General features: G+C 33.4%; 1 protein-coding gene across 43 annotated transcripts in view; it reads left to right on the top strand.

Annotated features, from left to right (window-relative positions):
* The window catches only part of LOC145287760 (polypyrimidine tract-binding protein 1-like), a 124,136-nt gene that overhangs the window by 49,650 nt on the left and 48,249 nt on the right, over positions 1–26,237 (top strand). For 22 of the 43 annotated variants that reach the window (XM_080135568.1, XM_080135575.1, XM_080135570.1 and 19 more), the window contains exon 1: positions 24,321–25,331. In XM_080135568.1, the coding sequence (XP_079991694.1) occupies positions 25,170–25,331 (162 nt within the window). In that variant the 5' untranslated portion in view covers positions 24,321–25,169. Of the gene's footprint in view, positions 1–11,243; positions 11,269–24,320; positions 25,332–26,237 lie in introns of those variants that run through there. The other 21 variants (XM_080135583.1, XM_080135555.1, XM_080135586.1 and 18 more) reach the window with 1 other exon arrangement.

Here is a 26,237-nt window from a genome sequence, read left to right as displayed (position 1 = left end):
CCAAATATTGAGCACTTCAATTCCCGATTCTCTCAATCAATTTCCGTTTGTGCATGTGGGTTCCTTATATTTCTATTCTAAATTTTTTTTTTTTTTTTTTTTTTAATCGGGTAGATTTTTTTTTTTTTTTTTTTTTTTAATCGGGTAGATTTTTTTTTTTTTTTTATCGTGTAGATGTGTCGCTATCAAATTCTTTAATTCCACATTTCTTCAAACTTAAAAAGCAAAAAAAAAGCAAAAAAAAAAAAAGAAAAGTAGGTTGCGGTATCAGATTAAGCTGAACCCTGGGTCTGAATGATGAAGTTAATCCTCACCAGCTGCTCAAAGAAAGATAGTTTTTCTCATCATCACGCCTCCTCGCACCTCCATTTTTTTTTTTTTTCCACTTTCATATAAAAACATTCATCTTTTCAAACTTTTACACTTTATTTATTCAACCATTTAGTTTTATGGAATCGTCTTTTGCAAACCTTTTTAGTTTCACTTCCTCACGTTCGAAAACAAACAACAAAAAACTCATCCTTTTAAAAAATAAAATAAAAACTTTAACAATTTACATTTGACTACTTGTGTTAACCTTAACGAGAGTAATCTAAGACATTTTCTATCTTTCGCTAATCACCAAAGACGGAAAATAATCACTGTCAATCCCCACTTTCCGAACGTGGGAAGGAGATAAATAAAATTCATCTCGTTTTCCGCTGTAGCCTATTCATCTCCTCTTCCAGTCATGGGTAAAAATTTCAAAATTTCTATGCTTTGCTATCAAATAACTTTAGAAAGGGTTGATCCGTTTTTGTTTTTTTTTAAATCTAACCTTAAACCAGAGTAGGACTTTTTTTTTTTTTAATTACTTGTAAAGTAGGAGTTAATCCCTCTTGCGTGTGTGGAAGATTTCCCTCTTCAAATCTTTTAGAACAGATCAATTGTGTAGATGGTGGGAGGCATCAAACCTTTTAAAACCAAAGTAGAATACTTTTATTTTATTAATATATATAGAACACTTTTATTTTATTAATATATATAGATTACTGTTAAAATAAGAGTTAATTCCCCTTGCGTGTGTGAAAGATTCTTTAAAAAAAAAAAAATTGTTTTATAATCTATTCCAGAATTCCGAAGAATCATCATATTAGAAGCAAATGCTTATTTTCATCTTTACTTATTCTCCTTTTAAGTTATGTATTTTTTTTTTTTTCTTTGAAAAAAAAAAAAAAATTAGGCATAAGGCCGCTCAAAAATTAGGGAAGGGGGGTCGATAGTCATCCCCCATTGCTGTGTCTTTTGTTAGTCTATGCCAGCAATCACCAAACTGTTACTGCGGGCGAGACAACTGAAAGAATGACGAACACTGACTGCATTCAATTCTTGCGAGCCAGAACGGAAAAGCGGGGGGGGGGGTTTAAAATCTAACTTTAGCGTTCCACATTAATCATGGGGGTGCGCGTGCAATGAAAAAAAAACACAAGCAACCAACATGTTTATTTACTAAAAACTTATCAAAGAAAACGACAACAGCAAAAGATAGTTATGTCAGACACAATGTGCACGTAACCGAATCTTATAAACTAAGCAGCAAAAAGGTTAGTGAGATCTGTGGAACTTTACTTAGTAGCCATAATGAAGGGTGCAGAAAACCGAACCTGAAAATGAAAAATTGAATTAAAAATGTAATCAAAATCCTGTTGAAACACAAAAAAAGCAGGATTTAGGGTGTCGCTGATAAAGCTACAGCTCACCAAAGGTGGGAGAGAGCTGGGAGAAATGAAATGTCTAATTTAAAGAACAAAGCAGTCAGGAAATCTTGGCAAGCATGAAAATCTTGTATTTTAAACATAATATTCAAATTGAAATTTTTATCACCAATTTTGGTTCCATACGTTGTATCAAGCAAATTCAAGTATCGTCGGTGAGCTGAATGAACTACCGTCGCAGGCCAGATTCGATCCGTGGTCTATGCTAACTAGAACAAAGAAAAAGTGCAGCGATGAGGATGTTTTTCATTTAATCAAAACATTTACTAAATTAAGATGATAAACTTTTTTATCAAGGCCCAAAGGCCACACGAGGATAAGAGTTAGTAAGTTGAAGAGATGGTAGAGCATCAAGAAAGGATTCGTAATGATGGTTGTAACTGGTTAGATATTAAGAGCATGGTTCGATAGGAATGTTTACATTGGACGTAAAAACAACAATGTTATAGTCGACCGTTTAAATCTATTCTTGTTTGACCATCTCCTTTTGGATTTTTTTTTTTTTTTTTTTAATCACATTATCTTTTTTTATTATTATTTTTTATTTTTTATTTATTTTTCAAAATTGTTATGTTCACTAATAAATTTGCTAAATTTATTAGTATTGCTGGAATGTAATCTAAAATCCAAATTGCGGGGTGTAAACTAAAAAAGCCCACATCATCTGGTCTTGTCAACTCTAGTTCAATATACAAGGCTTACTTATTAAAGCTATTTATGCATGGATTATTTCTTGTGTAATCTTTTTAGAATCCGAGGAGGCTCAAACAAGGTTTTGATTATTTTAGCTTATAAGATTAATGTTTTTATATATATATATATATATATACCTTTTCATGTCGATATCTGTGGCAAAACTTCTGGATAACGATGCGGATGTTGTGTAGCTTATAAAGTCTGTTATTACTCATTCATATGCCGAGAGAAAATCAAATATATTGACTAAAACGTATTGTTACGTGGGAGCTGATAATAAAATTTTCACAAGTTGCCATCACGAACATATAAAGACGGACTTTAACAATGACCATGTGCAGTTCTAAATAGATTTACAAAAACAAATGTGGTTGGCAAACTGAATATTCGTTTTTCCGTTTCGTATGACTGACTTTGCCACATTTGCGCAAGGCTTGGGTTTTATTTAAGCAAGTACGGTTGTCATGGGATGTATCGACATCGGATCTGTACTAATATATCTGAGGCAGTTATGTTCGTCTATCCACTAACTATTATTAGCCTGTTACACCTAGGAACCTGAAAATTCATACCCCTATTTTCTCCAACATTATGACAAGTCTAGTATAAATGTTTACTTAACTTCTTTTTAGTTTGAGAGCTATCTTGTCTAATTTTCAAAATCAGACCTAAATAGCAATCTGTCTGACCTAATCACAAACAATTCAAACTGGCATATTTTTTCTTCTGTTGTCTTATGGACGCATACGAGTGGAAAGAAAAATGATCAAATTTGTGATTTATATTAGTGATGAGACAATTGTAGGTACTTACGCAATTGTACCGTGCTAAAATAGTATTATTTAGAAAGCCATTCTTAGCATGAAGAGAGAAGGGTGTTTTGTAATTATTCTGTACTTCAAATTTTACAATCTTTTTAACTTCAAGTTTTTAAAATAATAGCTCAGTACAGTAAGTGCGTAAGAACCCAATTTCCATTTTCTGTTTTGATTCCTCTAATTTTCTAAATATGGATTTTTTTTTTAATTTTATTTTTTATTTTATTTTATTTTTTTTAAATTCCTCATTTCGATTAACTGTCCAATATATGTTTTAAAGGGAGAGAACTCAACTGAATAATAACTTTACTTTTCAATCTATTTCAGACCGACAAAATGTCTTCTACCAAGTTTTCTCAACCGAAATGAGAATATATTATAATTTTATGCTTACAGATATTAGTGCTTCATTTTTATACAATCATCAGTGTAGGAAATGGTAATTACTGCTGATCAGGAGATTGGAACACACTCGACAAATCCAGTTGACTTTGTGGGCTAGCGGGTTTCCTCCAGACCACCGACAATTAACACGTCAATGGAAGAAAATTAAGTACTTATGGATGCCATGCTGGTTGGTGTTCACAATAGACATGAGTATTCTACCAGAAATTACGTGGATATGTGTGTGTGTGTATGACATACTCCCATTCCTGTTAGATCGTCAAAGTGACGTTAAGCCTCGTGAGTGCTAAATGAGAATAGCCTTACTGATTAAGGAGCGATGTGTTTAGTATCAACACTACCTTATAACTGTACATGAGGAAATTAAATAGTGACCATGTCTGCCTGAGGAACAGTCTCTACTAGACTCTTGTCAATTTTTTTTTTTTTTTTTTTATATCACTATAATAATTAAATGTATTAATGAAATCTCAAATTAAAATATATTTAGTCATAAAATAAAATACGCATCAAGTGCGCTTGAAAGCCAAATCACAACGTAATATTAGGAAAATAAACAAATATTTTACTTGTTTGAAATTTATAACATGAATTTCAAACAAGTAAAATATTTATTACGCTGTGATTTGGCTTTCAAACACACTTGATGCATATTTTATTCAAATTAAAACGTTTCTATATGAACTCTAATCGTTGACGATATTTAGACATATTTTACAACCAGGCCTTGGAGGGGGGGGTCACTGTGTGCGCGCGCTCTCGCTCTCTCTCATATATGGTATAAGGCACAAACGTGTTGACACACTTGTTCTTGTTGGATCACCAAAGTTAAGCACCATTGAACTAGGCCAGTATCAGATGGGCGACCATTTGGGAAGCCTAAGCGCTGTATGTACCGCGCTGAGTTGTAGAAATTTCCTGGTTGATATCTGCGGGCACATTAATTCACAGGGAGAGATGCTGCCCCAGTCTTCGTTAAGACGTGTATCTAGAAGGTTACTCTGATGTAAAAACATGCAGTCTCCTGTATACTCTGTCCTATGGCAGTCATCTGCACCGACAAAGGTTAGTTTGTGTGGTTGGTTCTACACAAAGCCTTCACCACAAACAAATCAGCTGTGTGGATTTCCGAGCAACTTAGTTGTTGTGACGGAAGTTCATACATCGAAATCAACGGGAGAGTCCATCATATGAAGGGTACAATATAATAATCTGTGGAGAATTGGCTCTAGAGTAATAAATATGAAATGTGTATAAATTAAAATATAATTTAAGCGCACTTAACGACTTGGCAAGGACAGGCAGCCTGCTAGTTTATGTATATGTATCTATGTATATACGAAATTGTTTATGAATGTGATTTTAAAAAATGGAGATATTTTCTATTTAATCAGCTATTAAAAAAATTAATGAAAATGAAATGAAAAAGGTGGCTGTATTTTTATTTTTGTGTGTAAAAGTTTATTGAATATATATATATATGTAACAAATAATTATTTTTATTTGTATATTTTTTTACATGCATATGTTAGTCTGAAATGCGTGTACATGGATATCACGTATCGTCAACAAGGATTGAACTCGTAACTGCTAATCGGCAGCCTGATGCCTTGTTACTGAGCTATGACACTGTGTCAAATTTTTATACATGATTTTATCACTTTCTTAAAAATATTTTGGAGAAAGTGAAGAGAAGGCTAGGAGTGGCTATATTTAATTAGGTGTAATTCTGAATAAGCAAAAATTACATTGGAAAGAAGAAAACAAAAAATGCAGAGGTCTCTATAGTGATTTATAAATCTGTCCAAATCCAAAATGTTTTTGCAGATATGTATTTTTGTCTATTTAAAAGAATTTAATTAAGAAGTTTTAATTTCCTTCTTTTTTTTTTTTTTTTTTTTTTTTTCTTTTTGGACGGTGAAAAACTATTTGTCCCAAGTCCTTTTGTTAGAAAATCTCTACTATTATATAAAAGTAACTTTGTCCGTGTGTTCCTTATTGGTTCCAAAACGGCTGATTGCAAATTTCACACAAAGGTAATTCATATGTCTGGCAGTGTTCTTATACGCGTTTTATACAGAAATTCTTTCGATAAATATTGAAAGTCGAAAAAATGCGATCCTAAAAATAGCCGTTCTTTCTTATAGATAAAAATGATTTTTATAGTGGAATATTTTAGGCTACACTGACAAGGGAGATAATAAAATCTCAACAAGTAATTTCTTAGGAAAAACAGATTTGACATCTGGAAATAGAGCTCGGTAGTAGAGCATTCAATTACTGATTAAATGATCCCCTGTTTAAACCCGGGTGTATCTCACCATTTTATTTTTCTTATTAATGAAAAAAAAATGTTTAGTTTTAAAATAAACAAAGGAGTCACTATTTATCAAGGCCTGGAGGTCACTCAAGGATAAGGGTTACTAAATGTACAGTAGGTAATGTATCATAATTGTCAGTAGTGGAAATTTGGTAAATTTGATTACGTAAGGGAGCAACTCATCAAGAACTTGTTTATGTTGAAAATTAATCAGATGTGAGTTTCCAGCGTATTCATCGTCAAACCCAAATACCAGCCGATGTGATATTGTAAATAGACAGAATTTGAACTATCTTTTTTTTTCTTTTCTTTGCGAATTTGACAATCGGGCAAATTATTTCTCTTAATATATAATATTCAATGGATGATTGATTCTGCAATAATGCATACACAATCTGCATAAATTATAATATCATGTTTAAGCATATTGTACGACCGGGCAACGGCAGGTGTCCAGTTAGTTGTTTCTAAGTCAAAAATTCTCTTGTAATCACAAATGAAGATTTGCATTTTTGCATGTGAATATCCAGATATTTGTTATAAAATTAGCTTGCAGTGAGCTAACTAGAGTGACAGTATGAGGACTTTTGATTGTGGGGACGAAAGTTCCTCCATTTCCTTGATTTTTGTTAAAGAAAAATGAAAAGGTTAGCAGGACTAAATATTGAAATCGATTGCAAATAAATTTTAATAAGACTATTAATTACAAATGCTGTGAAGATAGGAATTTCCGTTTTGACTTCATATCCTCATTTATTTTGGTAAAACATCACAAGAATTTGGATTTTAACATTCTTGAATTTCAAAGGTATTAGTGGTATTTTTCATCTCCACAGAATCTAGTCTGAACATTGGTAAACTATGAATCTAGGAGTCTTAACTTTATACCTTTTTGTATTGTAACGTGGCTCATTACCTTTTAACTGTCGTTAAACTTACCTCTCGGATTCACACATTGTCTGGTACTTTGAAGTCTCTTTACACGCACACATGTGCATTTTAAGACTTTCTCCCCGTCATCTTACGCTGACACTAATCAGCGCTTTCTTATCCTCATGTTGACACCTCCATCGTGCTTGGAATGCAAGTTGCTTCTCTCTTAACCACATGCCGTATTTTTCTCTCCTTTTTTTTTATGATGCAGGCTTGCGCACACTTGCTAATTTGCATATGTGCTTTACCAGCTGCTGCTGCTGGTAATATTTTCGATAGCCGCTATCTTTTAGCTACTGCTGATTTTCTTACGCGCCCTATATTACTATATACTTTGACGGGTTTTTCACGTAATTTCGAAGTAAAATTTAATGCTGTTTGTGTCTTGGTATTTGTATCGTGTGTGATAACATTTCAAATGAAATGTTATCCTATCAGTGACTTTTACTAACATAGTATTGTTTTAACACTTTTCTGCTGGATTTCTTTTTTTTTTTTATAGGATGGGTGCTCACATTCTCCTTAGAAACCGTTAACAATACAGGTCCTACATAAACGTTAGTGTTGCCACACACTTTCCTGGTTCGATTTCCCCCCTCCTTTTATGTTAAACACGTTTTCTACTTTTCTGCTCTATTTATTTATTTTATTTATTTATTGTCTTTTTTTTTCTTTTTTTTTTTGTGGAAAATTCTTTAAACCTTTTAACAATAACAGATCCTTCAAAAACATCAGTTAATGACATCCGCCTTTTCCTTGTTTGATTCCCTCCCCCCCTCCCACACCCTCATTTTGTTACAATAATTCACTTAACCGATTTTTTTAATTTTTTTTTTTTTTTTAAGTCTGCCCCAAAATCAAGGAATATTTTGCGGTTAAAATATACAGAGGATTAAAAAAAAAAAATAGTACTTGTACAGTTTAATCAAGACATTAAAAAATGAAAATATTGAGAGAAAAAAAAAGTTTAAATTGTACGTATCCGTTATGGAATGAAGTTCTACAAAAAAAAATCTTACTTAGCGAAAAAATGTGGTATGATACCGAGCAAAAGTTTCGATTTTTAGGAAGAAAAGCTAGTATTAAAGATGGAGAGGAAGTGTCAGTGCTTTAACTGGAGTTGTCTCCCCGTGGCGTGTCCAAAATCCAAACAAAAATTAAGAAAAAATCCAAGATGTCTGCCTTCAACCTGTTGTCATAAAAACGTGTTTTTCCGCTGTTAAAAAGGAAAAAGAAAAAAAAAAAAAAAAACGATCAAATTAAGTGAATTTTTTTTTCTCTCTCTCTTTTTTCTCGGAGATCTTCAGTTCATAACGAATACGTACAATATAACCTTTTTTCGATATTTTCATTTTTTTAATGTCTTGATTAAACTGTACAAGTACCCAAAAATTGGGGGGGGGGGTCAAGGTTTTTTATTCATTCCATAAGTATTTATTAAACTGCATTTTGTTTTGATGAAAAGTGTTTATTTATATATATATATATATATATATATATATATATATATATATATCCTTCTCCACCTTATATTGCCTTTGTGTTGAAGGAAGTCTAAACTTCTGTTCAGATCGACGAACGCCCATGTTTAACAATCTGATCTTGCGAAGTGGGGTTTATTTCACCCACAAATGTTGACCAAGCAAACATTTCATAATGAGCTACAAGATCGAACCAATCCTAAATGAACATGTCGAACAAAGTTAACAATCAAACAACTTTTCTCTTTTGTCTACTCGCACACAATATTCGATGTTGGCTTATAAAAAAAAATTGTTTCAATTTTTTTTATGCAAAACACAGGATAGCAATAAATTTCTCTTGTGGTGTTCGACTATTTTGTATGAATCTATGCAAATATGGTCTGCTTTGAAAATATTCAACTATTGCTTTTTGGTCCCCGATTTGTTTTCAGTGGTGTCCATGCATCCGGACGATTGCCACAAATTCTATTTCATTAAATAGATGTGCACAGTAGATAAAAAAAAAAAAAATTGTGATAATTCCCGTTGCAGGGGCTCAAAAAAAAAAGTCTTAAATGGCCAAAAATGACAGATTTTCCTCATAACTTTTGATCCATCCATTAGATTTTTCTGAAATTTGGCCAAAATGTGGAGGCCATTGTTCAGTATGAGTGACCTTGGCAAAATTCTGGTTCGCATCCCTCTGAGACTTTTAGTCCCCCCCCCCCAACATGCCTTTTTTTTTTTTTTAAGCTCTTTTTTCATATTACTCAAAAACTTGATATATAGTGGTTTTCCATGGTACTGAATTAAAATATACATGTCTTAAGGCATGAAACTGCACCGTTTGTCCATTTTCACTGGGATTCGGCGTTCCCAGGAGCTCAAAAGGGGTCACAAATGCCCCTAAATTGTAAAAAAAAAAAGGAAAAAAAAGACACTTTTGTCCCATCCATTAGATTTTTCTGAAACTTGACACGAAAATGTGAAGGCAACGTTGGCCCTTCACACTTCTCACATTCATCATTTCTTCACTATTTTCTGTGGCGTCATCTCACGCACCAGAGGGAGGGGGGCCACGCACGCGCGGCTTGTTATCTTTAAGATTATACAATCATTTTGGTGCTAGTGCACTTATTGATCCGCGCTATTTTTTAAATAAAATTTTCAAGTTTAATTAAAGTTTTATGATATCCGTTTTTATTAAATTGTAATAAAGTACAGAATAGGTCCAAAACACCCTCCCGATGTTAAGAATGGCTTTCTAAATAAAATCAATTTTGATATTGAACTGTAGGGAACTTCAACTCCTGCCACAGATTCCCCACTTCCCCTATGTAAAAAAAAAAACGTTGTAGCTGTAATCTAATCTAATTTGATATAACTTTTGTATTATTTAAAAGGAGTTTAAAATAAACTAGTAAAAAAATTTTTTTTTCTACAGCCTATGAAAATGCGAGACCAAAATTGTTTACGTTATCGACGCCTTCAAACATTCATATGTAGTGATCATTTTCATGAAATGTTCGATACGTATTCAATTTTAAATTAACATTTTAAAAGCAGGGGATTTTTTTTAACGCCCCCCCCCTCCGCTCAACATATTTGATGTTAGTAGAAATAAATTGAGGTCCATAAAAATTGCAACATTTTATAAAGCACAAGCTATCGATTTTTTTTCAATAAGCCAACAATTGAGAAAAAAGTTTAAAAGAAAAAAAAAAAAAAAAAAAAATGCTCTCCCGTGTTTTCTGCTTTTAAGCGCCAGCCGAACACAAAAATATGGCAATTAAGCTATATAGTATTTCGCTTATGAGAATGAAATATGGGAGGCTGTAGCTTAATTGCCATAACGAATATATGTCTGTCTCCATATTTTAAAACTATCATTTCCGAAACTAAAAGTCGTAGAGCGGCGCTAGAGGACCCAAATTATTGTATTTTTTATAGACCGTTTTTTTTTTAACTTTTTTTTTTTTATGGGTCTTTAGCCAGTTTAAATTGTTTTTAAGAGGTTAAAAGCGATCGAAATTGAAAAAAAAAAAACACATTCATCTTTTTGAATTTTTAACCAGTTCATATGCGTGTCACGTTGGTACAGTTGCAACGTCACAAACTTTGAATGTCATAGTTAAGTTTCGATTCTGGCACCCAAAATACTTTTTTTTTTTTTTTTTTTTTGCTTTTAAAATCACGACTCTAATAATATATATGAAATCTGGAGAAATGTTTTCATTTTTAATCATATTTAAACGTATTTTAGTTCACCCATTAGTCTTTTTATAATTTACTACCTAGCTCTCATCAAGCATTGAGCACTGAAATATTGTTATAACAGTTTAGTACTCTTGCATTTACGAACTCGCGATTCTCACGAAGTTACTCGGGTGTGCCCGGTGAATGACCGGAAATAACCGGAAACAGCCGACATTATTCGACAGTTTAAATGCTTCCAAATTCCTAAATTTGTGCAGCAAAAAAAAAAAAAAAAAAATCTGCTTATGACCAAAATTACATAATAAATTTCGATTGCTTCATTTCAAATTTACATTCTTAATGATTTGTTTAATTCTGTTTTACATTTTTTTTTTTTGCTTCATTATTAATAAAAAAAAATAAATAATGCTTTAGATTTTCTAGCAATGAAATATTAATCTGAACTTTTTTCTTTTGACGAGACGTTGACGAATTGTTAACGTCGGCCATCTTGGGGAGATAACTCTTTTTGTCGATGCTTATCTCCCTTGATTCATAAGCTTTGAACAGTTATCTCCCCTGCGTCACTCCGATTTATCGCGTTCATTTATTTATTTCTGTTTTGCTTAATTTTTTTTTTTATTTTCGTATTTTTCAGGGACTTCCTGTCATCTGGAACAAAGGTAAGCACTGTTTGATGATGATGATAATAATAATAAAATATTTTATATGGCGATATAAATTGAGTTAATTCTTAAAATGTTTTGTCACGCTCGCATCCGAACTCATTAATTTCTATAAATCCATTGTATATGGCCAAACATGTTATCGGGAAAAAATCTTCATAAAATACAACGAATTGTCGAAGCTTCCCATTTGTTTTTAATCATAACTTGTTTGCTTCCCCCACTCCCTTATAGAATAGTAATAATCGTCAGTTTTTACTAAATATTTTAAACTTCGGACTTTTTTCTTTTCATAATTATCTCTATAGTTTACGAACGCATTCGTAACAAAAGCGACTTTAACTATTTTGTACTTTCACCTAACAATTTAATAAAAGATACTGTAAAAAAAAAAAAAAAAAAATTGAATTTAGCTTTAAAATCATATATATATGTCTATAAATTAGCCAAATCTTAATCTCTTCCCCTAAGCTTCCGGGGCTTCCCGTGTCTATCCGTAGTTCATCGTGTGTATGACAAAATTCCGTGGTCTGGTGAGGGTTTGATTTAAGAGTTTTAAGAATGTGGGGTTAATTAGTTAGTATTAGTCCCAGGTCCATTCTTGGAGTCCCATCTCGAAATTAAATACTTACCCTTGAAGACTTGTACGTACGTATATACACACTAAAAAAAAAATTGAAAAATATTTTTTTTTTTTTTAATCGCTTCAGACAAGACATGCAGCGACTTGTAAGAAATTTAAGAAAATATGCTACTTCTAAAAAAACTAGCCAAGTCAAGTGTTAAGGTAGATAGATTCTGACCCATAAACAGTAATTCTTCCCCTTTTTGTTAGAAACATCGCTTATGGAATGTGAGGACTAAAGGATAAAATAGAAGAAAGAGTTGCATGGCTGCTGAAAGGTTCACTAATCGTGTGCAAAAAATTCCCCAACTTTTTGTTTCTGATAGTCTATAAGATTATGAGCATTTCGATGAACTAAATTTATTCATGCGGAGCAAATGATGATAAAAAAATGCAATCCTGTGTGTCGGCTTGAAAAATGATCTACAGTTCATATTACGATGACTATTAAGCTATGCAAGTGTGCGTAAGCTCTTATTGTCAGTGCTTTTCTAAAGATTGCTTTTTGTTTTTAAAAAAAAAAAAAAAAAAAAGCTGACTTTAAAAAAAAAAAAAAAAAAACCTTGTATGACTAGTTCCTTTTATCTGCTTTCACGTCGCTTGTAGAGCGTGAAATTCTATGCATAAATATTTACTTTATTATAAACAGTTAATTTCCAAGCTGTTTGTATTTGATCATTCAACCGATTTCGTAGCACATAGCAAACAAAGGCATTTCCAAAACGTGAACGTCTGTTGCCACCTACCAATTTTTTTTTTTTTTTTTTTTTTTGTCATTACTGTGCCACAACGTAAAAAAAAAAAAAAAAAAAAAATTTCAAAAGAAACCATCCAGAATGTTCCGGTAATTGTTAGCACATTGGACAGCTGTCGTCGGCATTATTGTTCAATCTTTTTTTTTTTATATAAAGAAAGTGTGGGTTAGGATGTCCTTGGTCCTTTGTCGAAAAGGGATTGTAAAATGCCGCGGATGAAAACTTAAGATGACCTTCAAGTTTTGCTGTTGTAAATGTCAAGTTCGTGTTCACTCCGTGCACCTTTATTACATGGGGCATCGGGTGGCTATGGTTTACGTTCAAGCATAGGTAAATTGATTTATACGATAGCTTGGGACAGATGAAAGTGTGGTCGGTTTTAATTAACAAAGGGAGAAAAGTAGTAATGTGTATGCGTGCATATATTTATAGCAAACATATTGTTCTATTTACACCTGAGAGTATCCTCTACTCCTACGAAGCCACCATTCGACCATGCATGGAGTATTGTTGCCACATCTGGGCCGATGCACTTACCATTAGTCTCTCCTTCCTGGATAGGGTCCAAAAAAATGTCTCCAATCTAATAGGTCCCACTTTGTCCACTAAGCTTGAACCTCTATTCCATCGCCGCCATGTTGCATCCCTGTGCCTGTTTTCCAAATATTTTAATGGGACGTGCTCTGATGAACTCCTTGCACTTGTGTCCTCTTGACGTACATATCCTGACAAACCCGCGAAGCAACAGAAACTCACCCCATCACTGTTAAGATCTGTAAATACCAGAAAACTTTCTACTCTAATAGTTTCTTCCTTCAAGCCGCTAAACTTTGGAATTCCCTACCTGCTTCCCTGATTCTGATATGCAGAAGTTTAAATGTAATGTAAACCAACATCTTGTTAATCTTTCCTAGACATGATCCCAAATAGTAGCCCCTTACCTCCAAGTGGCGATATGCCTTTTTGGGATAAGCAGCAGGAGCAGGAGAAGGGGGGGTGTTAAAATAAATTTAAAAAAATAAAATCAAATTTTTTAAATATTACAAGCTTTGCTACAGTGACATAACAATATTTCGATCTGTAGTTATTAATAGCTTATATCTCCTTATGCAAAATGTTTTTTTTCATTTAGGTGTTTAGGCTGTCAAGTCTTAGATACATCTAGAGCTACCGCTCTACCCTCCCCTGCTTTGTCTTCGTTCAGAGATTAGTAAGGATGTCTGCTGTGAAACAGGCTTGCCTAAATCCATATTGTTGGTCGGTCAGAAGTTTAGCATCTGTAAGGTGATGGACTAGAGCTTGGTTAATTATGGACTCAAATATTTTGGCGAAAAGTGGGAGGAGGCTAATAGGGTGATAATTTACTGGGTCAGTTCTTTCGCAGAATTCTTCAAAACTGGTACCACAGAAGAAGTTTTCCAGCAGTCCGGAAAGCAAGATTCATTAAGGCATTTGTTGTATAGTTTGGAGTAAAGTATCTGAGAGTGTCTGTCTCTATACAGAGGTTTGTCAGATCAACCTGCACACGAGAATACTTTCATTCTGACTAAATATTCAAAATTGCATGGTATTCATGGACCAAATAAGACCTAGTTTTTAGAAAGCACTAGCCTGGGTGCCTGTCATTGCCTGGGTATTTGGAGGTGTTTTGAGCAAAAAAAAAAAAAAAAGTGATAGTAGGCAGGCAGGCTTGAACCCGTACCGCGAAGGAGGAAAAAGAACATGACGTCTTTGGCGTTGCATCCATCGGCAAACCAGAAGTAGCAAAGGTTTAAATTAGGGCTAGGCAATCGAAAACGGGATGACTTTCGAAAATATCAGTGAAAAAAGCAGCCCCTCCTTTTAGAGAAGTGTCCAGTTGAGGGTGAAGGAATTAATGTTTTTAGCCAATTTTTCTATATTTGTTGTCCAAAGGGTTGGCTTCAAAACGATACCGATTTCCTGAAAATCTATTGCCTCTGTCGAAAGTTTTAGGCAGACGTACATACATACATTTAAATAGACAGTTGAGATTTATATTATAGACTAGCGGCGGTACCCGGCGTTGCCTGGGTGTTTGGAGGTGTGTGTTAAAAAAAAAAAAAAAAAAAAAAAAGTTTTGGAAGGTAGGATTGAACCCCGAAGCCTTGACGTGAAAGTGGAAAGGAAAGGCAAAAAAGCCAGACACCTAACCATCTCGGTCACGAAGAGAGAGGAATTGATAAGCGTATTAAGTTACGGGTTATAAAGCGAAATAAACAGGTGTGAGGAAGTTGCGTGACGTCTGACCTAGTTTTGCACTGCAAGACAGATCATTAGCTTTTCGAAGACGTGGTGAGCTGGTAAAAGTCGGGCAAATTAAATACACATGCGACCCCCGTTAAGTCGTAGTTATTATGATTTAGACGCGATATAAAAAGTTTTAAGGAGCAAGCCGACTGAGACTCATGTTGAAAAAAGGCCTTTTGCGGACATACACAAAAAGCGAACATACATGCATACACACGCACACATTTTGCCTTATATATATATATATATATATATATATATATATATATATATATATAAATGTTGCACCTTCTCCAAATGTTACCTCAAGTAATAGCAAGAAGCTGGATACTCCACCAGACTAGATGGATTTTGTCCTTGAATCCAGTCAGACACAAGATATACCATAACGTTATTAAATGGTCAATTGGGGAGAGGCAAATTCTCTTCCAACTTTACTAATTCAGTGTTTGAAATGTAAAGGAGACCGTTTATGGAACATTCAAAGATTTATGAATCTCGTATAGAGATTAAGTGTTAGCAACTGGAAGGGGGGGGGGACCCCTTAATTTCTGATAATTTCCACTCAAGTAAAATGAAAGAAAAAGAAACTGGAATCTTAGGAAAATTTCTATTCCAGTAATTTTTAGGAATAAAGAAATTCTAAAACTACCTTGTAAATATACTCGGTAAATCAAGTGCAAGCAAGATTCAAACAATTTCACTTAAAGGGGCAGTTAGAATATAAAAGCAATGTTGGAATGTATGAGATTTCAGGTTAATGTCTAGCATTCAGTAGAATGCCCCATTCCCAACTAAAACAATAATAAAATTAAAAATATCACATTTGGTTTAATAACTATAGAAGGTCAACATATAAAATAGTTAAGAAATGGAATATAAATTTGATAGAAAATAATTTGTTGCATATCAGCCATGAAATCTTGTAAACAATTATATGAACACAAGTTGTCTCCCTAATAACATGGATGGGTTATTTATATTTAACCAATCCATTGGAATTGAGTGCAATAGATTTATAAAAAAAAAAATTTTTTTTTAATTATGAAAGATATGAAAATTAATTCATATTAAACAATTCTTCTACATCGGATGTAGATTTTAAGAATCTCTTGGGCAATTATTCCTAACCTGGAAGCAAGCCAAGTAGCTGAATCACACATATCACTTGATTAAGAAAAATTCACCCCCTCTCTCATATATATATATATATATATATATATATATATATATATATATGGATGATATCAAAACCTCGTTAATTCATTACCGATGCAGCATCAGCCATATAGCATAATGGTGAGAAGCCTTGACTGTCATTTGGGCGGTCGGGTTTTGATCCTGGCTTGAGGCAGTTGCCGGTCTATCTGCACTGATGAGCTGTGAAACAGCACTTTATGTGCATGACTATAATAAAATTTTCAAATAAGGCAAACCTAGAAAAAATTCCACCTGGCTAAGAGGACCAAACCTTAGGATACGTTAATGAGATAAAAAGTAAAGTTACATAGGAACTTTTCAGATTATCAAGTCAAACTTTCAATATTTTATCTTGTTCTTCTTTTATCCTCCATCATATTACCCCACCCCCCTAATTGTTTTCTAATTTTGTCCATTTCTAATCTGGAGGTTTTAAAGTCTGTGTTGTCTTTTTACTTTTATATTTGTATAATGCCGGCCATTTCTCCTCACCTGATGAGAAGCATTTGGCTTCAAAATGCCATCGCCTAAGGTTTTTCTCCAACATTCCCCTTTCTGTAACCCTTAACTTGATAATGCAATAAATTTCCTATGTAATTTTACTCTTTACCCTTTTTACTCTCACTCTCTCTCTTTCTCTCTTTTTATATATAAGTATTTATCTGCTCTTTCCTTTATTCCCCCCCCTTTTTTATATCAATTTTTTTTACATTTTTTTCTGACCTTCCCCTTTTCTCTTTTCTTTCTAATGACCACTATTATCAATTTTGTTTTTCGATTCTAGCTGATGGTACTTTTTTTTTTTTTTCACTTTTGAAATCGTGACTATAGATTAGGTACAATGAAATAATCTATAGAGAATTACTACTGTAATAAATACGAAATCTGTAAAATTACAATATTCAAGCATATTTTACGACTGAGCAACGCCAGGTGCCCCTGCTAGTGTGTGTGTGTATATATAAATGTGTGTGTGTGTACACACACATTATATTTGTGTGTAGGTAATATATATTATATATGTAACGAGTTTTCTTTTACCGTTCTATCGTTACATCTACAGGGTGGTCAAAAAGTCAGGTAACATTTTAAAGAAAAACGATATTAGCAATACACGTATATTTAAGTACCATGTATGTAGAAATCAGGAGGGGTAGTTTATATATTACACTCAAATATTTAAACAAATAATATTAAACGAATAGAGATTATAATGGATCATATTGTTTTTTCTACCTTTAACATGTTACCTGACTTTTTGACCACCCTGTATATTGACATGAAAATGGATTTAGCGTCTTGGTGAAATTTTGAACTGGTTGAATGCCCAGACATTTTTTTTTTTTTTTTTTTTTTTTTAAAGTTTCTGTAACATACAGTTGTAATTTGTCTTATATTTCCATCAATTGTAAAACGTCAGATGCTGCTTGGATGCTGTGAAAACATTTACTACACTTTGATCCTAGTCAAAAATACGCAAGTGTATGTATGCTTATGTCTGTGTTGTAACTGGGGGGGGTACTTATGCACTTATGTTACCGTGCTGAAATATTAAGGTTATTATTTTGAAAACCCATTCTTAACATGGGAAGGGCAGGGTGTTTTGTGACTATTCTGTACGATTTTCTGTGGATGAGGAGGGGTGTTATTGTTAAATCTTTATAACAAAGTTGAAAACATGTCTATTTAGAATCTGTTTCAGTTGAATTAATAAGTTATTCCCAACATCCATGTTTTTAAAAATGAGAAGAAAAAAAACTTCTGTGCACACATCCTCCCCTTCACACAAATTTTCCCCCATCATCTGATTGTTTTAAGTTTTAAAAAAAAAAATTTAATTCTTTTTTTATTAAAGAATACTAAGATTTGCTATCTAGCATCACCCTAGGAGACCCCAAAAAATAGAAGTGACATTTTGAATTTAGGAAGATTGTTTGATTTTTGGTCCCCTGACAAAAGGAGGGTGGACCTGTAAATTCATCCGTTCATCTGTCCACACTTTTTTCTCAATAACTATCCCTTGGAATTTTTTGAAATTTTACACATTAAACATACATGATATGAGTTTAAAAAAAAAAAAAATTAACAGAACGGATTTTCCGGGAAAACTCCAGTTGCCCCCCTCTGGGTGCCTTTCGGGTTAAAATGGCTAAAATTAACACTTTTATGCTTATTAAAAAACAAAATTTGATGACTTGGATTTTTATAAAACTTTCTGAAAAGTTGTAACTAACTGATTTTTATATAATTTTGTTTGTCTATACTTCACGATAACTCTTGGGTGTGTCCCAGGGGCTCTTTTAGGGCTAATAAAACACTCCCTTTTTGGGACTATTTTACCATATTTGTCTAAAATTTTCTGTGTATATCTATTTAGCAGTTTTGCATGGTGTTGAACTCAAATAACATGTTAACACTTTGGGGACTAAATGGGGGGGTAAATAATGGATTGTCATTTTTTTTTTATTTTTTTTTTTTTTAACATGATGCAGAACTCAAATTATGTTAAGACCTAAAACTGTACCATTTGTTCATTTTCACTGGTATTTGACGTCACCTTTGGGGGCTAAATTGGGGGGGGGCAATGCTGAACTTAGTCAATTTTTCATGCCTCGTTCACTGTGCACTCACGGGGGACGATGCATGCTTCACTTTTTTTTTTCCCCTGGTTTAATGGGTTTTGCTAATGAATATTTATAATAAAGATGTTAAATATCTAATAACAAATCGGTTTCAACTTCAACTGAAATAGGTACAGTTTTCAAAAAAAAAAAAAATGAAAAATTGTAAACGGACATGTGGAAATGTTCTTTTGGGTTTTTTTTTCTTTTTAAATTTGAGACTAGTGAATTACATGTCGGGTTAGAGAACTTATAAAAAAGGAATTGCCTGAGACTTCACTCCTGAAATGATGCTGCAGAACTTGGGAGGCTATTTTTTGCACTTGGTCCAACACCCTTATCTAACGATGCATTTAATTGACCCCAGGTCACTGCGCTAGTTAAAATGTCTTGGAATATTTCAGATGAGTATTTATAGTTCTGATTATTTAGACTGCTGTTCCATGTCCTGATTGATCGTAACCTTTGACCTTTTTTCGGGTGCATCTTTTCAAAACTCAGGAATTTTTGTCAAACTCAGCAACTTTTTATTTAATCAACGGAAATAGATGATTTTTGTTCTATAATTGGATAGCTGTTTTAAATTATTGCCTGTGGTGAGGATTGACCCCCTTCGCCCTCTTAATCAACGCCTTAATCTGTTGCATCAAAACACATGAAAAATACAAATTTGATTAAGATCGAAATTTTTTCCTTCCCCCCAAAAAAGACAGAATATTACAAAATATATATGGGGAAAAAAAAACTTGAAATATTTATTTGCACAAAATATTTTTTTTAAATTACAATTTGAACAAATTAAGCACATAGCCATTCAAGTGTCGGAATTCTGGGTGTTGTTGGTCATCTATGGTTTTTCAAACTGTCCATCCTGCTCTTAACTAGCAATATTACCATAATACCACATTCACTCCAGTGGCTGTCCTACTTAAGATAACGTTGATTTTAAGATTTTTTTAAAGACAGTTCGATCCCGTTCATAAAGATAACAAGCCAGCTGAAAAATATCTGCAACGTGCTGATAATGTTGGCAATTAAGTGTTATTTTAAATTTCACTTCTCAAATGGTCAGATTACAATGATCCCACTTAATTTTGTCTGCCAATCCTATAAAAAGTGGATCATGTGATCACAGGACACTTTACTAAACATTCCAAACAAAAAAATTTGTAATGGGATTGTTTCCATATCCGGTCCTGTGTGTGTGACCTGTTGGATGCCATCTATCTAAAGGAGACATCTGTTTATCGCTATGCGCCAGGCCATTCTCCTCTGCATCTTTTTAAGATATATATAATTTAGCAAAATATATTTCATCCATTGATTTTTTTTTTTTTTTTTTTTTTTAATCCCTCTGGAATCTCTTTAACCAATGCCGCCTGTTTTTAATGTACAATAGTTTGGATACATTTTAAACAAACTTGTTTTGAAATTTACATATGTAAAACATTCTATTTCAGTTTAAAATTATATACACACACGTGTGTGTATGTGTAAATTTTTTTTTTTTTTTTTTTTCTCCAAACCTAGGAGTTTTGTTAGTTTTTCTAAATCCTCGAATCCCATTAATAATTTAGTCTCCTCCTCCTGCCCTTTACTTTAGGGAGTTAGTTGAGTCTGCTACCATCTCATTCTGACCATTATCATCATCCTTCTTCCCCACATAACAAAATGTCAAAGGCAGCAAAAAAAAAAAAAAAGTTCCATTTTCCCCCCTCTCTCTCCTTGGCCTACCACCAACACCATTAAGCAACTCAGCATCTCTTTTTCTTTTTTTTTCTCTGTCTAAATGTCACCTTAATAACTCTAACATTGTTTGTAATTGCTATCATTAGTGCACTGGTCACTATCCTGATGGGTGGGGAGAGGAGATCAACTGAGGAATGGGGGGGGTGTTGTGTGGAGGGGAGAAGCTTCCATGGAAATAGGATGGTAAGTCAACCCAATAACTCTGCTGGATGGAACTAAGTTTTTTTTTTTTTTTTTTTTTTTTTTTTAGTTCACTCATGGTGGGAGTTAACTATAGCCTACTATTAAGGGTGGGGCTTTTTAGTAGCTAATTCTACACCTCCTCCCCTCTCATCCATCCCAATAAAAATAAATTCTGTGCACTGTCAGCTTTGTGTACTTTGAGGCTGTGTATGGGGATGAAGATGATGATGAGGAGGAGGTATCAAAATGTTGCTAAGTCCACAAGGCATTTTTGTCATTTGTTAACTTTTTGGAGTTTAAATTTATTTTTTCAAATAAAAGTAAAAAAGGATGATTTGTAGTGATATTTTGACCAAGGGTTCTTGGCAAACTAGGTCGTATTTTTGCTTATTGCAAGAATTGCAATATACCAGCCCCCTCTTGCTGGAAACTTTTTGCTTATTTTAAAACCATCTGTAAATCACAAAATCATACAGAACTAGTGTGGTTACACCTGGAGCAGATAGTGTCTGGTTCTGTTTGTAATATAACATCGCTTTACTAATACTTTGGGAAAGGTATGGACCCCTATATATATTCCTGCCACCCTTACCGGCTAAATTCTGAAATCTTTGTTGTGTAGCTAGTTATTGGGTGAGGGAGTGACGTTTTTATTATAGCACTAGTCCTCTGTTTATTCTGGCATTGTTTCAAGTTTCTACTCTCCTTGCCATTTAACTCTAGCACTGTTGGTCCAGTAGAGATGCTGTTTGAAATTGTGCAATGTGTGCTTCATTGAAATTCATGCACAAGAGATTAAAAGGAGAGTGTAATATTATGGACTTTGCGAGTTTAAAATAGTGCCAATTCCAAATCTGTAACTCAAGTTAGAAATCTGCGCTTGTAAAAATGGTCGATTTGATTTTCATCAAAGTTTTTGCTTTGATGATAGTGATGTATATTCAGGCCAATTTCAATCTAGTGCTTCTTTTTAATGTAGTGAAAATCCTGTTTGACAAAATTGTGCTTTTTGGTTGGAAATTATGCCAGGATAAGCTAGTCATCTGGAGGGAAAAAAATGCTGTTCTATTAATGCGAAATCCCATTACATGCTCCCGTTTCGTAAAGTTCTGTAAATCTGTCTAGCAGATGTAATAAGTTTCACTGAAACAAATTCTTGAAGTTTCTGAACTTTTCCTAATTTACCAATTGATAAATTCCTTGGGAATTAAGGGGAGGTAATAATTTAAACTTTTATTCTTGCAAACAATTTCCAATCGCAATATTGCATTTTTATGGAAGAACCCCTTTTCTGTCTACTCTGAATTTAACCCCGTTTTTATAATAACTCTAGCATGAAGATTCAGAATTACTACAGAATGGTCCCCTGTGCACCCCCACCTTAATACAAGCCCTGAACTCCTTAACATAGTTTTCTTCACTGTTGCTTGCTTATTGCTTTTAGGGTTTTCTAGACGGACCCTCAATAAACTACATTTTATACGAAAAATACTTTGTAGAAGAAGCACATTTCATTTTGATCAAAAGAATGAACATTATTATTGAATTTGTATTGCAATTTGACATCCATAAAAAATGTTTTACCTTTTGATGATGTTCATTTTATGATCAAAATGAAATATACTTATCCATGTTAACGTAGTTCACACAGATGTATTGATGCTCAGGATCTATCTTCAAAACCTTATGAAATGTTGTACATGCATGTTAGACTTAAACTTGAATACAATTGTGAAAGGAGTTCTGAAGGCTATGGCAATGTGGTCTTGTAGGAGTACACAGTTTGAGTATGAAACGAGAAATAAAAGAATTCATATTATTCGGATTCTTTGGACTACTAGTGATTAGAGTATTTGGAAAAGTGACCATTTGAAGGTTCAATTCTCAGTATGGGCATCCGAAAAATACAATTGCGACTTATGTAGGACTTCTATCCAATCATGGCTGACAGAACAAGAGCATGCTACTCCTGTGAAGTGAATAAAGGGTTCCATTCAGAATTCCATCCAGATTTCAGTTTGACAAATCTTATTGAGTTCCGACAAGATACACCTGGAGAAGGTCGGAGGTTACATTGATCAAAACGTTGTGAAAATGACACTCAAGATGAGAACAGAAGTCTGAAGGGTTCAAATTATATGAATAACCAGTTTTCATCTAAAAAATTCAGAAACGTGAAAGAATAATGCTGACTGTTGAATGATTTCAATAATAAGCTCGTATCAGTCATAACACCAAAAAATTAACTACATCTGGTTAAAAAATTGATAATACCCGATTAACCATACTAAAACCAGGTAGTTTCGTATTCTGTTTCTAAGAATTTACAATTGGTTGATGGGTTTAATTAAAAATTGAATCATAATAAGTTAAAAAAAAATTATACCCTTGAAAGTTCCCTGACAATTATCTTTATAATTTGTGTAAACTTAGTTCCAACTAGCTCCAAACATTCGAAACCGTAGAGTACAGAGCTACCCTCCATTTTTTTTTTTTTTTTTTTTTTTTTTTTTTTTTTTGTCCTACCAAGTCATGGTGACTTAACACCTGATGATGGTCAGAGGTTACATCGGCCGAAACGTTGTGCTGATCAGAACAATTGTCCGATTAATCTAAATAATAAACATCCATACCTCACCTAAAAAAAATTCAACACTAATAAATTATCTACCATAATTTGTCGCATGCAGACGATAATTTGTGTTAAAGTTCACAAATTTTTAAATATATCGTTTGAATAAAATTATTTTAAAACTAGAAACTTTTTAATATATAAGGGATGAGGCGGGGGTGTAAAAATAATTTTCACCCATTCATTACTCTTAAATTTTGGATTTTTTTAAACATATTTTAAAACCAAACTATTTTCTAGAATTTGTAATTTCTTGACGATTCCATCTTTTTAGAAACTTTTTGCAGAAAATGCCAACTAATGACGTTTTCAAGAAATTACATATTCCAATGAGGTTCACAATTTACAAAAACTTTTTTACCAAACTTTGTTTCTTTCATGTCGTTATAAGCTATTTTATTTCTTCCTATAAATAGAAATTTAATTTCATCATTAGTGTCCAATACATTTCTCTTCATTAAGCTTTCTTCCAATTTCGACTTTTATTGTTCAAACTGTGTGAGGGGGGGGGGTATTTTTCTTTCTATACGAAGAATATTAATATTGATCGATATTGTTGCAAAACTTTTCAAGAAAATTTAGATTTTTCTATTGCTTCATATGCTCTGGTGTAATTAGTGTCTTTGCATTGCTTAAAAAAAATTAAGACCTGTTAAAGAAATGACAACTTTCATTTTCTCTTCCTTCTTAGCCAATCATATTCAACTGTTAGAATTAATTAGCCGGCAAACCTACACACACACACGCACACGCGCGCATATCTCTAATTAAGGGATATGAAAACTAATAAATGGTTGTGTTAGACACGTTAGGCTTGAAATGAAATTAAATAATAAAAAAGACCAGGAAAGTAGGCGTTAATTTCCATTACAAAGGATGCCCCCCCTCTCCTCCTCTGGTCTTTCCCGCCTAAACATTTTTTTTTTCTTCTAGAGGGTGTTGGGGGGGGGGGGTGAGAAGTATTCCCCTCCCAAAAGTTTTTTCCCCCTTAGGGCTGTTTTTCTTTCCCCTTATCCAGATCTATATTAGATGCTTTTAAATGAAACTAAACCATGTGTGACTGCTGAAACAAAGCTGGCGACCTTTGACATTTTCCTTTTGTCAACCCAGTAACATGCTTGACCAATTATTTGATGAGAACACTAGTTGATCAGACCTCCCTTTCATTACCCCCTCCCTTTGAATCCCCCCCACCCCACCCCACCCACTCTCCATATCCTATCAAACTCTCTCTCATTCTTCCTATTCCTATTAACGGGTTCGGTCTTGCTTTGTGTATTTCAAAAAAAAAAAAAAAAAAAAAATTGAATAGACCACTCGACACTCTCCTCTCTCTCTTTCTCATAATCCATACTTCACTGGTGGTTGACGCGCACTGCCTCTCCATTGGAACTGAATTCCTTTTTATACCATGCGAACGGGCAATTGTTGTTTTACTTTGGGGAAGCTTGTAGGCTAGTGTCATCTCCAGTCAGCAAACTTGCCTCCCGTCCTTGATCACACTGTGTGAACGGCAACCCAACCAGTGCGAGGGGAAATAAGTTTCTCGCTCTTTCTGCGCGCGCGTTTTTATATTTTGTTTGTTTTGCAAAGGACATATCTGGTGACAAACTCACGCTATTAACCACTTTCTCCCTTTCTCTTATTCTCTCGGCTCGCGCGGCCGGGGGTTTTTTTTTCCTTTTTTTTTTTTTTATCGGTGCGACTTGCTGCTCCACAACCGAATTATATACTTTTTTTTTTATTTCTTTAACTTCTACCCTGGAAAAATTATTCTGCGGCTGATTTTTTTTTTTTAATTTTTTTTATTCATATTTTGGCTGTCTGATCGTAGCATGATTTAACGCGTTTTTTAATCTCCTGAAATGTATTTATGCTGGTATCCAACTTATAACCAACCTTACAGCCAACCCCCAATTCATATGCCCACTGTACCGACGTTACCCCCCCTTCAACCGCCTCCCCCCAGTGATATTATTTTACCATTACATTTTGGAAACGAACATATTTACCCAATCAGTCGAAAGGTGAGTTTTTTTTTTTTTCTTCTTCTGTGTGTAATATATTTCGAAACTCCTAGTTTCGTTCGGTTCTTAAAATTGTAATTGTCCACTTGCTGGCTTTAACGGCTTTCAATCAATAGCTATTGAATTAGTTTCCAAACATTTTCGTCGTCTTTTCTTTCTGATCCAGCTTAGAACACGTGATTAAACCTCCTTATTATTAATAAAACCTATCCAATCAAAAGAAAATTTCTCGTTAGTTGGCATTAAAGTATGGAAAATTTCAATTTTGTTTATTTTTTTTTGTTATCAGATTGACTCACTTTGTCCGGTACTGATATTCTGACACTTTTTCTGCGAGGGGGGGGGGGTCGATTTTGGATATCAACCAAATCTTAAAATTATCCAATTTTATTTTTGAATATCCCTCCCTTAATATCGAATTATTTATTTATTTTATTTTTTTTTTTTTAATTAAAATTTTATATTTAAAATTAAAGTAAATATATTTTTAGATGATCGGTTCGTAATCTCCGTCTTTTGTTTGCGATAAAAAGCGAACACGTGCGAGAATGAAAGTTCTTGAGTTTTGATGTTAGATGTCCAAGATATTAAAAAAAAAAAATAAATGGTTGTTAAACTGATTAAAGTCAAAAAATAAATCTTTTTAGTATTTTCAAAGGGTCATGATAGTAAATGTGTCAGCCATTTTATCTCTAGATTAAAATGAAATGAATTATATTAATCTATTATCACAAAAAGCAATGATAGCAACTGTTTTTTTTTTTTGTTGTTTTTTTTAAGTTAACATTAGTCGTTTTAATGTTTTTAAATCCAATAACTTTTACTCCTGGTTCTCTTAGCAAAACTCCGGGTTAGTAAAAGGTTTCCATCTTAATTTTCTTTTGAAATATTTACATTGGTATTATT

Source organism: Euprymna scolopes, chromosome 11 (assembly GCF_053919585.1).
Source record: "Euprymna scolopes isolate OS-2025 chromosome 11, ASM5391958v1, whole genome shotgun sequence".
Classification (NCBI taxonomy): Eukaryota; Metazoa; Mollusca; class Cephalopoda; order Sepiida; family Sepiolidae; genus Euprymna; species Euprymna scolopes.
Note: the sequence above shows the minus strand (reverse complement) of the source record. Positions and strands in the feature narration are given on the sequence as shown.